The sequence below is a fragment of the Sylvia atricapilla genome, chromosome 8 (genome assembly GCF_009819655.1).
Source record: "Sylvia atricapilla isolate bSylAtr1 chromosome 8, bSylAtr1.pri, whole genome shotgun sequence".
Classification (NCBI taxonomy): domain Eukaryota; kingdom Metazoa; phylum Chordata; class Aves; order Passeriformes; family Sylviidae; genus Sylvia; species Sylvia atricapilla.
This window is the reverse complement of record NC_089147.1, coordinates 34,112,603-34,127,391: the sequence shown is the minus strand read 5'-3', so window position 1 is coordinate 34,127,391 and position 14,789 is coordinate 34,112,603. Positions and strand designations below refer to the sequence as shown.

The 14,789-nt window shown below is 49.8% G+C and overlaps 1 protein-coding gene across 1 annotated transcript in view; it reads left to right on the top strand.

Moving 5' to 3' along the window:
- Positions 1 to 14,789, top strand: part of LOC136364588 (cadherin-23-like) — a 142,706-nt gene that overhangs the window by 59,268 nt on the left and 68,649 nt on the right. The window contains exons 6-7 of the mRNA XM_066324542.1: positions 8,380 to 8,576; positions 11,904 to 12,032. Of these exons, the coding sequence (XP_066180639.1) occupies positions 8,380 to 8,576; positions 11,904 to 12,032 (326 nt within the window). The remainder of the gene's footprint in view (positions 1 to 8,379; positions 8,577 to 11,903; positions 12,033 to 14,789) is intronic.

Sequence of the window (14,789 nt, the reverse complement as noted above, 5' to 3'; positions counted from 1 at the left end):
TAGGAGCATACTTGGAATCCATGTCAGCTCCGTTCCACAGCACCCCGAGATGCCCTGCCTTCAGCAAGAGGCACTGAGTCCTCCCTCTCCTGCAATGATTCGGGATTGCTGGGATTTGCCTGGGCCACAGGGATGTCTGAGCCAGCTTTTAGCAGAGCACAAAGCTCCTTTCACCCACCCCACTGCCCGGTGCAGAGGCAGGGAGAGCGAAAAGAGCCGCCAGGAACGGCAGCAGGGAATTACTTAAGAGTAATAGGTTGACCTGAGCTGTAACAGGAGCGTGGAGCAGTGAAGCGTCTCCTGATGGGAGCTCCTGCCTCCATGTAGCGCGGCCCGGGAAGGGGGCAGCAGGAATGGGGCTGGCGAGGCTGTGCCAGGGAGGGGATCAGAGCTGCCTGCTGCTCCTGCCCGTCGCCGTGTGCCCCCCGGTCTGTCTGCGTCGCCTCATCTCACCGACCTTCCGACAGCTGCTCGGCCAGATTGCCTGCCGTTTTTCCACATTATTTGCATGGCTACGGCGTGCATCGGCATCCTAATCATCCCCACCAGCTTCTGCTGGGTGACTTTGCCCTGGGAGGTCAGATGGAGGTCCTCTGCATGGCCAGCCACTGGAGAGGGGCCGCTGGTGTGGAGGGATGAGCCCCAAATAAACTAAAATAGACACTTCTGGCACCCAGCCTTCTTGTCAGAAGGTTATCATGGTTTAACTCCAGCAGCTCAGAGCCACGCAGCCGCTCACTCTGTGTGTTGGAAAAGTGGATGCATTGAAGGGAGGATCTGGAAAGTGAACTCCCAGATCTCCTCTGCTTCATCTCCTACCTTTGCATCTCTCCCACTCTGACTCTGCTGTGAAAAAGTCAGCTCTCCATATTCCCCCTCTCAGCCCTTTGCCCACGGGGCTCCTGAGTCAGGCCAGTTGGACAAGAGTGATGGATCAAGGCACATCTGGGGTGTTGGTGGCCCGTGGCCCATGAAATGGTTTTGCTGTGGTGGGAAACTCTCAAAGGCACCGTGCAAATCTGCTCCCTGAGCAGGGCGAGCGCTCTGACAGCCAGAGGGACTTAATGCTGTGGGAGCAGGTGCCGTGGGCCTCAGGAAAGAGGATGGAAGCTGAGTTTTCTGCAAGCAGCCTTTTTTTTTTTTGTTAGCCCTGCATGAAAGGAGAGCCTTTTCACAAGAATCATTTGAGTTGGAAAGGACCTCCAAGATCATCAACTTGAACCACTAACCCAGCACTGCCAGGTCACACTGCCATGTCCCCAGGTGCCACAGCCACACATCTCTTAAATCCCTCCAGGGGCAGTGACTCCACCACTTCCTTGGGCAGCCTGTGCCAGTGCTGGACAAACCTTTTGTGTTGGGTTTGCAAGGCCTGGTTTTTGAGGGCAGGGGGCCACAGAGGTACCTTCTGTGAGAAGCTGCTGGAAGTTTCCACGATGCCCAGCAGACAGTCCCTGACGGCTGTGAGGATGAACGTGCTGCTGGCCAAGGCTGGGCCTGTGAGAGAGGTTGGTCTTGGAATCTGTGATGACAGATTTAAGAAGAAAATCAAAACAAAATTGGGGCTGCAGTGTTAATTCCAGCCAGAGAAGAGGAGGAGGTGAGAACATGGGAGGGAAGCAACATGGAGATGCCAAGAGCAGTGTAGAAAGAGGGGAGGAGGTGCTCCAGACACTGGAGCCAAAATTCCTCTGCAGGCTGTGATGAAGACTGTGGTTGAAGACCGTAGTGAAGCAGCTGTGCCCCTGCAGCCCATGGGTATCCATGGGGGATGCAGAGGTCCACCCACAGCCCATAGGGGAGGTGCCCAGGCTGGAGCAGGTGATGTCTGGAGGAGGCTGTGATCCAGTGGAGACCCAGTGGAGAAAGAGAGCCCTGCTCCCAGTCTGGAGCAGCCTGTCCTTGGAGGACTGCAGCCCGTGGAAGAGTGACCCACGCCACAGCAGTTTGGGGAAGACTGCTGCTCGAGAGAGTGGATCCACACAGGAGAAGTTCACGGAGAGCTGTCTCCCATGGGAGGGACCCCCATGGTGTAGTAGGGTGTTGGGAGTTAGCTTTGTTCCTTTTTTACTCCAAAGAATTTTTCCCGGTAAGTTACTAGGAGACTAAGTGCTGGGTGCTTGACCAAAACGAAGAGGTGGCCGAAATTCGGCGGGGGAGATAAGGGCAGGGCTGGGGGAGCTTCCCTCTCTCGCTCTCAGCATCACCTCAGAGAGTTCACAGGCAGGCTGCTGCTTGCTGCGGGAGGAGTTCGCTGTCCCAGCCGGGAACATGGCTGAGAAAATCGACCACCGTCTGCTCGTGGGCCCCGAGACGCTGAGCTCGCCTCCCCCTGCCCTGCTGAGCCGGTCCTGTCCCGCCACCACCGTTTGTTTCTTCGGCACTGCCTTGAGATTTTCTGCTACTCTGTGGCCCCGCACTGCCCTGCCCTGCCAGGACACCCCTGACATTCCAGCTACCATCGGTGGAGCTTCTGATCACCCACCAGCCCGGGATTTCTCCACCGTTCCAGCCTGGTGCTCTCAAGGTCCCAAAAGATTGGACTGTCCCGGGCTTTGTGAAGCAAAGCCCCTCGAGGCTCCTGGCTCTGTTTATTATTAATGCTGTAGTAGTTGTTGTTTGTTTGCCTTTGTTATACATACTAGTAAAGAACTGTTATTTCCATTCCCATACCTCTGCCTGAAACCCCCTTTAATTTTCTAAAGGGAGGCCCTGCCCCTCCTTAGCAGATCCCTGTTTTTCAAACCAAGACACAGGGAAAGAAGGACTTCTCTCCCTGAGCAGTGGAAGAACTGACCGAACCCCCCTCACTCTGTCTCCCTGCTCTGTCAGTGGGAAGGAGGGAGGGGTTGGGGGAAAAAGAAAGTGTTTTCTAAGGACTTATTTTATTCTCATTATCCTCTTCTGATTTTGGTAGTAATAAATTCACTTTGTACTTCTAAGTTGAGCCCGTTTTGCCCTTGGAGCGTTTGCTCCCAGTCCTTATCTGAACTCATGAACCCTGTATTTAAGTTTTTCTCTCCTCTGCCCAGCTGTGGCAGGGGAGGGTGAGTGAGCAGCTTTCATGGGTGCCTGGCATTTGACCAGCATCAAATCAAGACACCTTTCCATGAAAACAAAATTCCTGCTATTCAATCTAAACATCTCCTGGCACAACTTGAGAGAAGCGTTTGGTGGCAGACAAGAGGAGGTGGTGCTCTGACTTTTTTCAGGTGTCCCTCCTGTTCAGCTGCAGCCATGTAACCTGCCTGGCTGGACACATCATGGAACGGTTTGGGTCAGAAGGGACCTTAAAGGCCATTTAGTTCTAACCCCCTGTTAGGGATAGGGACACTCTCCAATGTCCCACGTTGCTCACATTGTAACCCCAGAGAGGGCATCTCCTCTGGATTGTCTTCTTACTTTGTATTGCTATATTGCCTTGGAGCAGCATCCACCCAAAATTTTATTACTAGTGCATATTTATAAGAGGGTTCATAAGAAGATATTAGAGATATTAAAGACTGCCGGTGTGCCCAGAGAGTGAGGTGTAAATATTTTAAAAGTCCCATTTTGGTAACCTCTTTGTCAGCCTTAATTGCCCTTTTGTGGAGAATGTTGCATAAGGCTTTGGTGCCCCAGCTGTGAGGGTTACCAGGGCACATCTGTGTCTGGTAACTCATGCTGAGGTCACACGGGAGGTGACAGCCCAGGGGAGCTGTTTGTTGTGGTGAGCTGTGCTCGGGCCATCCCAGGACAGCTTTGGGGTGGAAACACAGTTTCCCGGGAGGACATCAGGAGGATAGAGCTGTGGGGCCCAGCAGTGGGACAAGAGGCAGAAAACAGAAGCATGGGAAGTTCCACCTGAAGACGAGGAAGAACTGTCCTGGGCAGTCACCGAGCACTGGAACACATTGTCCACAGAGGGTGTGGATGGAGTATCCCTCTCTGGGGACATCCCAGAACCGTCTGGACACAATCCTGCATCTTGTGCTCTGGGATGCCCCTGCTAGAGCAGGAAGGTGGGACCTGAACACCCACTGTGGTCAGACTCATTCTGTGATCCTGTGATTATTTGTCATTGCTCACTTCTGCAATGCTCAGGGAGAGGCAAAGTCCTGGTCTCTCCTCTGCCTTCCCCGTGTTCAGCAACATCCTTCCATGTTTGAACAGGGATTTTAGGGTTGTTCATTCCTTATTTTAACACAAACGTGTCCCTCCTGCTGGGGATCCACTGGAACAGAGCAGTCTCCTTATGATTTAGGGTTAGGGGCTCTTGCATTATGGTTCAGTATTTCTTTTTGGACCCCCGCCTCAACTTCTTCCAATATGTTTTTTTTTAACAGTTTGAACTTTTCTCATGCACTTATTTCAAAATAAGGGTGGCACAAATGGCATCACTACTTAGCACCCCAGAACCTTTTAATTCCTGGAGCTGCTCCAGGGGGACCTGGGTGCTGGAGCCCTCTCCTGCTGAGCTGCCAGATGAAGGATGAGGAGCTGGAGACAGGTCTGGAGCAGGTCCCACTCCTGTTTGCCCTCCTCCTCCCCCCCAACAGGCAGCATGTGTCTGCATGTTTATTTTTAATCTCACATCTGCTGGCATCGTAACAAAGATTTAATGACATGACACAGTTTTGTCACCAGTTCTTTTTTCTGTAGTGAATGAAGCCTCCATCGCAGGCTGCTGCAGCAGAGAGCTGAAAGCTTTAAAAAATGACAGAATTTGGCGACTCGTGTAGGAAGCTCACCTGTTTGCCATGAGCACCTGTAGGCTGTTGTCTGCCCAGACAAGAAAAATAGATTTTGTTATTTTTGCCTGTTGGTGAGATAAGCATAACCACGATTAGTCTTCGTTAATGAAGAAAAACCATGAAAGATATGCAGAAGAGTGCTGTAAATGGACCAAATGCTGAAAAGGCAGAAACTTGGTCCAGCAAAGGGTTTCCCAAAGGCATCTCCCTGGTTTGTGTCCTCTGCCCGGTATTTACCATCAAACACAAGCCCCAAGCTCTTGTGTTTATCCAGACGTTTTGCTTCATTGTTTAGATGATGGGCCAAAGCTTCTGAGAAATAAAGACGTCAGCTTCCTGCTGAGGAATATCTTCAGCCTGTTTGACCCAGAAATGGCAAGAGGATTTTAAAGACATACTTTTTATGCTTTATAAGGCAGATGGACTTAAAATTCAACTGGGTCCTGCCTGGGCATGAGGGTTGATGAGACCTTTTTCCCTGGAGGACTGCTGACATGGGATGTCTTCACCCTACAGCTGGTTTGGGGGATTTTTTTTTTTCTTTATTTTTTTCTTTTTTTTTTCTTGCATTTGAACTGTAGAAAAAAAAGATACATTACCCAGGGCACTCCTTACGGGGCTGCATCCTCTCCCCTGTGAGCTGTTGGGACTGAGGGCATATGTTTGGTAGTGAAATATTTGCATTGACCTGTGCATTTTAGGCAGAAGCAGTGATTTCCCTTCCTGCATCCATGCTGTTCTGCTTCCTGTAACACTCCTCGTATTGCCTGGAAGCCCTTTGGCTTCCCTCCTAAATTCACTCGGGCTGTGCTTGGCTCGTGTGCCCACGCTCGTGATCTGGCGTCCCTCACAGTCCCTCAGAAGCTTTGGTGTTGATGTCCATGACTGATTCCCAGGGCCAGATCTTTGTCCAGAACTGATCCCCTGCCTGCATGGCTCTTGCTGTCCTGCCCAAGGAAGGGAGCTGGTGAGCGAAGCTGTAAAACAAGGATAAAGCCAGGGAAGTCACCCGGTGATGTCTGCAGAGCCTGGAGCTGACAGCACCAAAGCTGGTGACCTCCGTGTACCCTCCAGGCAGCTTCTCCTTTGGAAGGACAAGGAGATGAACTCCCTTCAAAGCCTGCTTTGGGGCTATTGTATGGAGCACAATGCGGAGGAAATCAAGCTCTCCTCTCTCACAGCCAGCCGAGAGCAGCCCCCGTAATCACGAGTGACCAGAGCAGATTTGCATGTTAAAAGCAGTGGCTGGGGGCACTTAAAAAGGAGGGGGATCATATTCATCAAGGCTAGCTTTATCCTTATGAATATTATTGTTCCCAAGGCAATATAGCCCAGACCCTTCAGCGCAACCCTGAATCTGCTCTTACTCTGTCTCTCCTCATGAATGGTTAATTTGTAATGCTCTGTGTTGTGACATTGGTATCCCGGCGGCTCTGGGAAGGAAGCGGAGTTGTTGGAGCTTGTGGAGTGAAGCGGTGGGAGCAGTGCCCTGGCAGCAGCAATAGGAGAGCTGTGGGATGCTCTGGAGCTGCTCGCAGTGGTGGTGGCTTGGGGGAGGCAGGTAGCCCAAAAGAGGGGCTGGGGAGATGCTCTGGTGTTGTCTGAGAAGGCATTTTAGGAGTGCTCGGAAAGCAAATACCCACCACAGCCGCCCATGAAGGGATGCTTCACCCAACACACCCCCAGCTGACAAAATCCTGGTTCCTGAGCAGTTTAAATGCCCAAGCCAGGATTAAGGTGCTGAGCACATGGCACAAAGTCAAGGGTTTACACAGCAGCAGGGCGGGGCTGGGCTCAGCCTTCCAGAGAATGAGCAGCTGAAAGGCAAAGGGCAGCAAAATTCCGGGACAGATGGGCAGGGGAGGATGTGGTGTCTCCAGTGCTAGAAGGCTTTCAGGATGGGAATGATTGAGGTGGAGCACGGGGGACAGGTCTCTCCTCTCAGGCCCCTTCCAGCTATATCTTCTATGCTGTTGTGACTGCTGATCACCAAAAAACTTGAAGGCACTTTTAAAAATAATCCTCAGGCCGTGCCCTGCGAGGCTTTCTAAAGCCTCTTGATTTAGAGGAGGGAAAAAAAAAAGGAAAGGAAATGGAAAACCTAAGTGGAAGCTGCAACATCTTGCACCTTTGCAGAAGTGACACTGATGTAAGGAAAGGGGAATTTTGCTGGAGATGAGCTTGGGTGTCGGTGTCCCTGCTATGCCATGTGCCTGGATACAAGGGCAGGGGGCATGAGGGTGGGATGAGTGTCCTGAGCCTGGGTTCATCAGTGTGAGTTGCAGAGTGTGCCCTGGCTTCCCTGCTCTGTTGTACCAAATCCTGCCGCCTGCCTTGAGGGCAAACGTCTGCTGGCCTGAGCCTTAACTGGGAAAATTTGGATTCTTTGGTTCTGTGATGGTGCCATCACCCAGTATTAAGCTGGTTAAATAAGATTCCCTAGTGTGGAGCCCTGTTTTCCTATATTATTCTCGTAGAAATGTCGACTGGGACAACCTTTGGTTTGCTGCAAGCCCTGTGGTTCCCAAAAAAATCCTGAAAATGGCTTGTTTTGTTTCACAGCTTTGACCAAGGATTTTCTAGGAAGCAGTGCCCCATCCTCTAAATTCTGCCTCTCCTCCAGCCTCCTTTCCATCCTCTCAGCACTTCAGGAGACTTCTCTGTAAGCTGTGGGCGAATAATTTAATACAAAAGGAGTTACCAATAAAACGCAGAGACTTGGGGCAAGGTTTCCAGGAATAATCCTTATTATCCCCCTTGGCCATAACCAGCCTCTGTCAGGTCTTGCTTCTGACCTTTGCTCTGTCCTCTTTCAGGGTTTAGGTCCTTGTCAACCCTTTTGATTGTGTCACAGGCAAAGGGACGTGCCCAGGGTGTCGTGTCTACCTGGACCCCCGGCAGAGCCTTTTTGCTGGCAGTCTGTGCTCGTGCCTTTAGGGAGAGACAAGAATATGCATTTTAAGATTTGCATAGGAACATGCAGCTGTTCCACCAAAAATGGATAATTGTTCTCCCCGCTGTGGAGTTAAACAATAAGAAGTGCCAAACTGCACTTGCCATTGCTGATTTTGTGCACTCAGCTGCATATTTTATGCATGTAGATTAGTTCCAGATTTATGACGATGGAACTGTTCATGCCTGCGTTAATGGGGCCAGGTTGTAGTTGCTGTGGAAACTACAACTTTGACTTTTACGTGAAGTTCTGTGTTGCATTTAATGCCTTTTTTTTTTTTTTTTTTTTTAATTTTCCCTTATTTTTTAAAAGCTCTCCTATATTTAATACTTTGTGGTGAAAACAGTGAGGGACTCAGCGTCAAAAATAAAAGTGCCTTTGGGCAAAAAGCAAGTTTCAGCAAAGAGAGCAATTTTTCTGGGAAGTTGGGATGTCTGGGAAAAACAAGGGTTTGTGACAGGGTTCCATCTTGACCACAGCTGGATAACTATTATTATAAGTGTGTAACAACTATTATAGGCCCTGCAATACTGTAATAAAGAATACAGCTCTGTAATTTATGAATGTCCTGGAAATACGGGACTGGAGTTGCTGGGTCTCTGGATATCACTGCTGGTGGGAAAAGGAAATTGCTGATGTACGTTTGATGTGAAAATACTGCACAATGTTACCCATATTTATTTTTTTATCTCCAGAACACTCCTGTGGGCACTCCGATTTTCATCGTGAACGCCACGGACCCGGACCAGGGGGCAGGAGGCAGCGTGCTTTACTCCTTCCAGCCCCCTTCCGACTTCTTTGCCATCGACAGCGGCCGTGGCATTGTGTCGGTGATCCGAGAGCTGGACTACGAAGTCACTCAGGCCTACCAGCTCCAGGTGAATGCCACGGTGAGTCTTACCCTGGCAGCTGCGGGCCTGCAGGTGTTGTCTGGGGGTTATTTTATTGCCCTGCTCCAGCAAATCTTCTTTCGGGCACATCCAGCATTTTCTGCTGAGCAAGGTGTTGCAGCAGTGCGGTCTCTGGGTGGTTTCAAGTGGCGGTGGAGAACGGCTCTCCAACGGCATCTCACACATGTCAGGGCCTTCTGCAGGAAGGGGACCAGCTCCTGGGTGATGAAACCCAGTACAGGGCATACAGGCCACTCACAGAATCATAGAATGGTTTGGGTCAGGTACTTTAAAGACCATCCCATTCCAGCCCCCTGCCATGGGCAGGGGCACCATAGGCTAGGTTGCCCCAAGCCCCATCCAGCCGGGCCTGGAGCACTTCCAGGGATGGAAGTACATCCACAACTTCTCTGGGCAACCCGTGCCAGTGTCTCACCACCCTCTGAGTGGTGTGTAGGTATATTCTTGGTGTCTTTGGTATATTGAATCCTCCAGAGTCATTCCTTATACACTGTGGTTTATTACAAGTGGATTCACCTGTATTAAGTTCAGACATCAAGAGTTAAAATTTTGGTGGACAGAGGAGAAACCAGGGTCTTAATTACAGTCAATGCCATCACACTGGGAGGAGATCCCTGGGAGATGAATCTGGCATGGCAAATTCATGCCCTGTGTGAACAGGTGTTCAGTCCCTGGTTGTTCAGTCTAAAGAGACCTGGAGAATGTGGAGGAGCACACAGGCTGGAGCTCTGATTAGTGGCTCCTTCCCCAGCTCACACGCAAGAGGAAGGTGAGATTCAGCCCTACAGTACATCTGCCCAACTCCATGGTCAGGAGAGGGGGGAGAAAACCCTCTCTGCCCCCTCCAGGCAGCTGGCTAGAGCTCTTGAAGCATGTGATTTAATCAAGATCATTGTCTTGATGCAAAACCACAAATGTCAGGAGGACACGGAGGGCTGTGCTTCACTCTTCACAGCACAGAGCCCGGACACTCATGGACTGCAGGGCAAACACCATGGCCTTTCAGCCCATGCCCCATGCATGTTCCAGGCTGTGGAATTTTCTCTTGAAACTCGGCTTTTGTTGCTTGGTTTTCTGTTTTTTTTTTTTATTTTGAAACATACCTCATTTTTTTTTTAATACTCCAGTGGGAAGAGGACCTCTCTGTTTTTTGCTTCCTTGCCAGTGCCTGTCACTGACACACTTTCCTGGGATGTGTTACTGAACTGTCTAGCAGGTGGGAACATGTGGGACCGAACACAGTCTCTGATGGAAATGTAACTTTCTTCCAGGATTCTGCTTTCCTCAAGGATGCAGTGGTGTCAGCTTGGTCAGTCCAGCTCCGTCTGGCCCTGTATGCCAGCAAAGATAAAACGGGGGTGTATCTGGTACTTCATAGAATCCCAGAATGGTTTGGGTTGGAAGGAGCTGTAAAGCCCAATTCATCCTAACCCTCTGCCATGGGCAGGGACACCTTCCACTATCCCAGGTTGCTCCAAGCCCTGTCCAGCCTGGCCTCGAACACTTTCAGGAATGAGGCAGCCACAGCTTTTCTGGGAAACCTATTACTTGCTCGATACACTCCTGGCATCCAGTGATTTCCAGCTTAGGGAATCCAAGGACTGAAATGTTGTCTCTGAACTGGGCTGGATGGCAGCTGTGGGAATATCTCCTTGGCTTGGTCAGTGCTACTAATTCGTAGAAGAAAAAAAGATGAGAAACCCCAGGGCAAAGCCGTGCCAGGAAAGAAACATGAGAGGTGCACCAGCGTAGCAGGAGCTGGAAGAGCAAATGCAGATTTTTGCCTGCCTGATGAACAGTTTGCATGGTCCAGAGTGGAGAATGTGGTGGTGGTGGGTTCAGAGTGGCTGCAGGGATTGCTGAGAAGCACTGGTGCAAGGCAGGAGTTGTTCCATCCCGGGGATGAAGGCAGCAAGCACAGAAAGAGGCTGGAAAGGACAGCAGGAGAGACAGTCCAGTAAGGAAACTGGAAGCATGCTTGATTTTTCAGTGCTATCTGTGATGCCTTAAACAAAATTTAAGAGGTAAAGGGGAGGGGAAGGAACATTATCTGGAGAAACAAAGGACTTTAACCTGGTGGCACTAACAGCAGAGTTGGAATAAGCATCCACCCAGGCCACAGACACTGAGCCCTGCAGGTTAAGAGGATAATGTACAAGCAGAGTTGTGGAATAGAGTTTAAATTAACACTAATTTTCTGGCAATCAGTCTTTGCCTCTGCTCAGAGCTGCTTTGGAGGAATGTGTGGTGACCTCTGATGGTCACCTTCCAGCACAGTGACTGGGGATAAGGAGATACTGATTCCCTTCCCTCCATGTGCTCTCTTTACTCCTGGCCTTAGCAAAGGACTGGGGATGTTTGGGTCGCTTGTGAGCACTCATGGGACAAGGCTTCAGCGAGAAAACCAGTGGCTGCAGGAGAAGCTGGTGGCAGTGCTTACTGCTGTGGCACTGGCTGCTGGAGAAGGATCATGCTCAGAAAAGAGCCCGAGGCTCTGTCCTGGTGGGATGTGAAAGGGAGATGGAATCATGGAATGGTTCAGGTGGGAAAAGACATTTAAAGACCATTGAGTCTAAGCCCCTGCCATGGGCAGGGACACCTTCCAGTATCCTGGGGTGCTTCAAGCCCCGTTGAACCAGGCCTTGGACAATGCAAGGGATCCAAGAGCATCCACAGCTTCTCTGGGCAAACTCACCATCACCCTGACAGCCAGGAATTTCTTCCTAATACATGATCTAACCCTGCCTTCTTTCAGTTTAAAGCCATTTCCCCTTCTCCTGTCCCTGCAGGCCCTTGTCCCAAGTCCCTCTCCAGCTCTCTTGGAGCCCCTTTAGGGGGCTGGAAGGGGCTCTGAGGTTTCCCAGAGCCTCCTCTTCAGTTGATGGAGCCCAACTGTGTTAAGGCATCAGCACTGTAGGTATGAGAGAGGCTGCTGGCACCTACCCCTGCACCTCTGTCTGACTGTGCAGAGGTACCTTAGGCTGTGTCTGCATTAGGAAGGAATTTACATTTTGAAGTAGATGTTCAACAGCATTGCTGCATTTTCACTCAAAATGTGATGAAAACTAAATTGGTGTTTGCTTCATTTGAAAGAGCTGATGCTGCAATGAAATGCATATTGTATTTCAGCTTAGAGGGAGGTGCAGTGGACAATAATTCCAGCAGGTAGCTTGAAAAAGAGATGATTACCTCCACTATTCAGAATCCTGCCCCAAGTACAACCACAAGAGACTTAATGCTGCTGAATAATTCTGTTTTCCTGATAGAAATCCTTTCTCTCCCCTCCCTGCCCGTTCTTTTTTCAAGGACCAAGATAAAAACAAGCCGCTGTCTACTCTGGCCAACCTGGCAGTCATCATCACAGATGTGCAGGACATGGACCCCATCTTCATCAACCTGCCCTACAGCACAAACGTCTACGAGAACTCGCCTCCGGTAAGGGCTGTGCTTCGTGTGGTTTCCTTCTGGAACAGCACGTTCCCAGCCAGGTCAAAAATATTCATCCCCTTTTTAAAACAGACAGCCTAAGCACGGGTGTTCGGGAAGGCTGGACCCCAAATAAACTATTTTCTTGGGGGTTTCTTGTTAAATTCTACACAGGCTTTGTGCTCAGGGCAGACAGTCACCTCGGCTCTTCCCCACGGTCTATCTGCATGCCATTTCCAATAGAGAACTTGAAGGAAAAATCTAAACGTTCCTGAAATGAGGCAGTTTTGAAAATGCCAGAATCATCAGCCATTTCAGCACTTTGAGTCTTTCCCCCCGGTTTTGCCAAATTGGTCCAATCATTTTAGTTCTTCTGAAACTCGGTTTGTCAGCAAACTCGCTGTTTGTGGAAAAACGTCTCCCAGTCTCTGAATACAGCAGAGATGAGGTTTTTTTTTTTCTCCCCACAGATGTCAGGGAGCGTGGAGGGCAGCTTGGGCTTTGGGAGCTGTTTGCTCTGCTCCCACCAAGGGCTTTATCCAAGCGCCAGCCCTTCTCCGCAGCATCCACAGCTGTGCATCCCATCACTTTGTCCACAGGGAAGCATTTTTGTGTGTGAAAGGAAAAGCCTTGCCTTGAAATCATGGAATGGTGGGCACCCACGCCACATGTGCATCCCATAACTTGTCTGGAGCTCTGGATCCCAAAAGCCTGGTGGCTCAGTTCAGAGGGAGAGGGAACTCCAGTGTGCTTCAGTTTTTGCCTTTTTATTCACTCTGGAACAAAGCCCTGACATAGAGAGCGCTGGATCAATGGGGCTGAGTCGTGCTGTCTCAAACCCCATGGTGACACATCACATTACCTGTCTGCTGGCCCAGATGTGGCCAAATAAACCGGCTTATTCATGAATTACTCACAAGGTAAAAATTTTGTCGATGTTAAGGAGTATCTCTGGGATTGACAGAGTGAGGAAAATAAAAACCCACCAATTAGGTCACACTTAGCTAGGAGGAAAATAGCTTTAAATGAAATTAGAGGAACAGAAGTGCCGTAAGTATTAAAAATCGTAGACTGCATCACCTCCATGGAGTGATCTAGTATCCTGGAAAGGGAATGTCTTTCAAATAATGATACATATTAGGGCTCAAGGATCCCTTCTTGTCAATACACCAACGTGCACCACAGTTATTCCTGGAATATTCAGTGTTTGCAGTCAGGAAAGCAGCAAATAACCACTGCGTAACGTGATACAGGAAAAAGAGGATGGAATTCCCACCAGGTTTAGAGATTTTAATTTCTCTTGGCCACGTGAAACATCTCCAAAGGCACTGAGGTATCCGAGATTGATAGGTGCCACCGGAGGCATGATGAAGAGGAAGATTGCTGGAGGTGGGGACTGCTTTGAGTGGTGTCACCCTCTGGTCTGGACCCAAATTCCCAGCCTTCCTGGGAGAAATTCCACTGCTGAAACAAGGATGTGATTTGCTTTGGCAAGCCTGGGGTTTAATACAGAGTAATTTGTTTGGAAAAGACCTCAAAGTTCATCAAGTCCAGCCTTAATTATGTGCATTTTTTTCTCCCAGTGTAAATCTCCTCCTCAGCCCTGCTCTACCCTCTGAGTGGAGCCATGCATAGAGTGAATGGCTCAGTTATCAAAATCATCGCCACCAATTTGGGTGGGGAGTCTGGGCTTGGCCAACTCCCATCCAAAACCAGGCTTGCAGGTCAAAGCAAGAGGCTGTGGTGCATTTTTGGGTGATGTTTACCCTGACGTGTGACTCAGCAGGTCAAAATATGCTCAAGGCATCTCGTCCCAGCCCTAAATCCGCAGAGCCCCTGCTCTGCACGTCCGCTCCCCATCTCTCCTCTCTCCTTTTATCTGTGGTGCACAGCATGTCTGTGCCACCCTATCAATGTATCAGGCGAGAATACCTCATCTAAAGTGTATACATTACCTAATAAAATCCTTCTTTTTTGGGATTATTGCATCAAATTTTAATTTCCTCACTCGAGTAACAGCATGTCAGCCAGCCCGTCAGCGGAGAGCCGATAGAAGGTGAAAAGAGTGGATAAACTGCAGCAAATTACCACAAACAGATCTCTATCAGCCCTTTGACTGGAATTGACTGGAATTAAGAAGTGAGAAATGGGATTTTTTTTTTTTTTTTTTTTTTTTGCCATGGCAGCTTTCTGAAGCACTCACCCCCCCGACCCCTCCTCCTCCTGCTGCAACGCTGGGCTGCGCTTCGCCTTTCAAGTCCCTAATCCTGTAAGAGAAGAAGAAGAAAAAGGGGTGGAGGGGCACGAGAGGGGAGAGAAGTGCAGTTGTAGTTCTTATTTCTCTCAGGCTGGGATCTGGGAGCATAATTGAGAAGCGTTTTGGGAAGGTGCTTATTGTGACACTGAGAAAAAAGCAATTTCTTATCAGGCAGAGGAAGAGGACACGGCAGGGAGAGACTGCTGTCCCTGGAGGTGTTGTATCTTCTATCTTGATGTTGTATATCATCCCAGCATGGCTCAGACGTCTCTCCTAGGGCACCCAAGTGCTCCTGCAGCGGTGGCAAAGCTCTGAGGCATGTTTTTCATCCTCAAGAGGGTTTTGGGGTGTCTGTCCTCACAGTACCTGGAGACTGGGTGTTGTGGTTGATGCTGAATGTCATGGAAAGGAAGGGTTGCCCAAGCACTGGCACAGGCTGCCAGGGTACTAGTGGGCTCACCATCCCTAGAGGGATTTAAAACCCATGTGGACGTGGCACTTGGATTAGT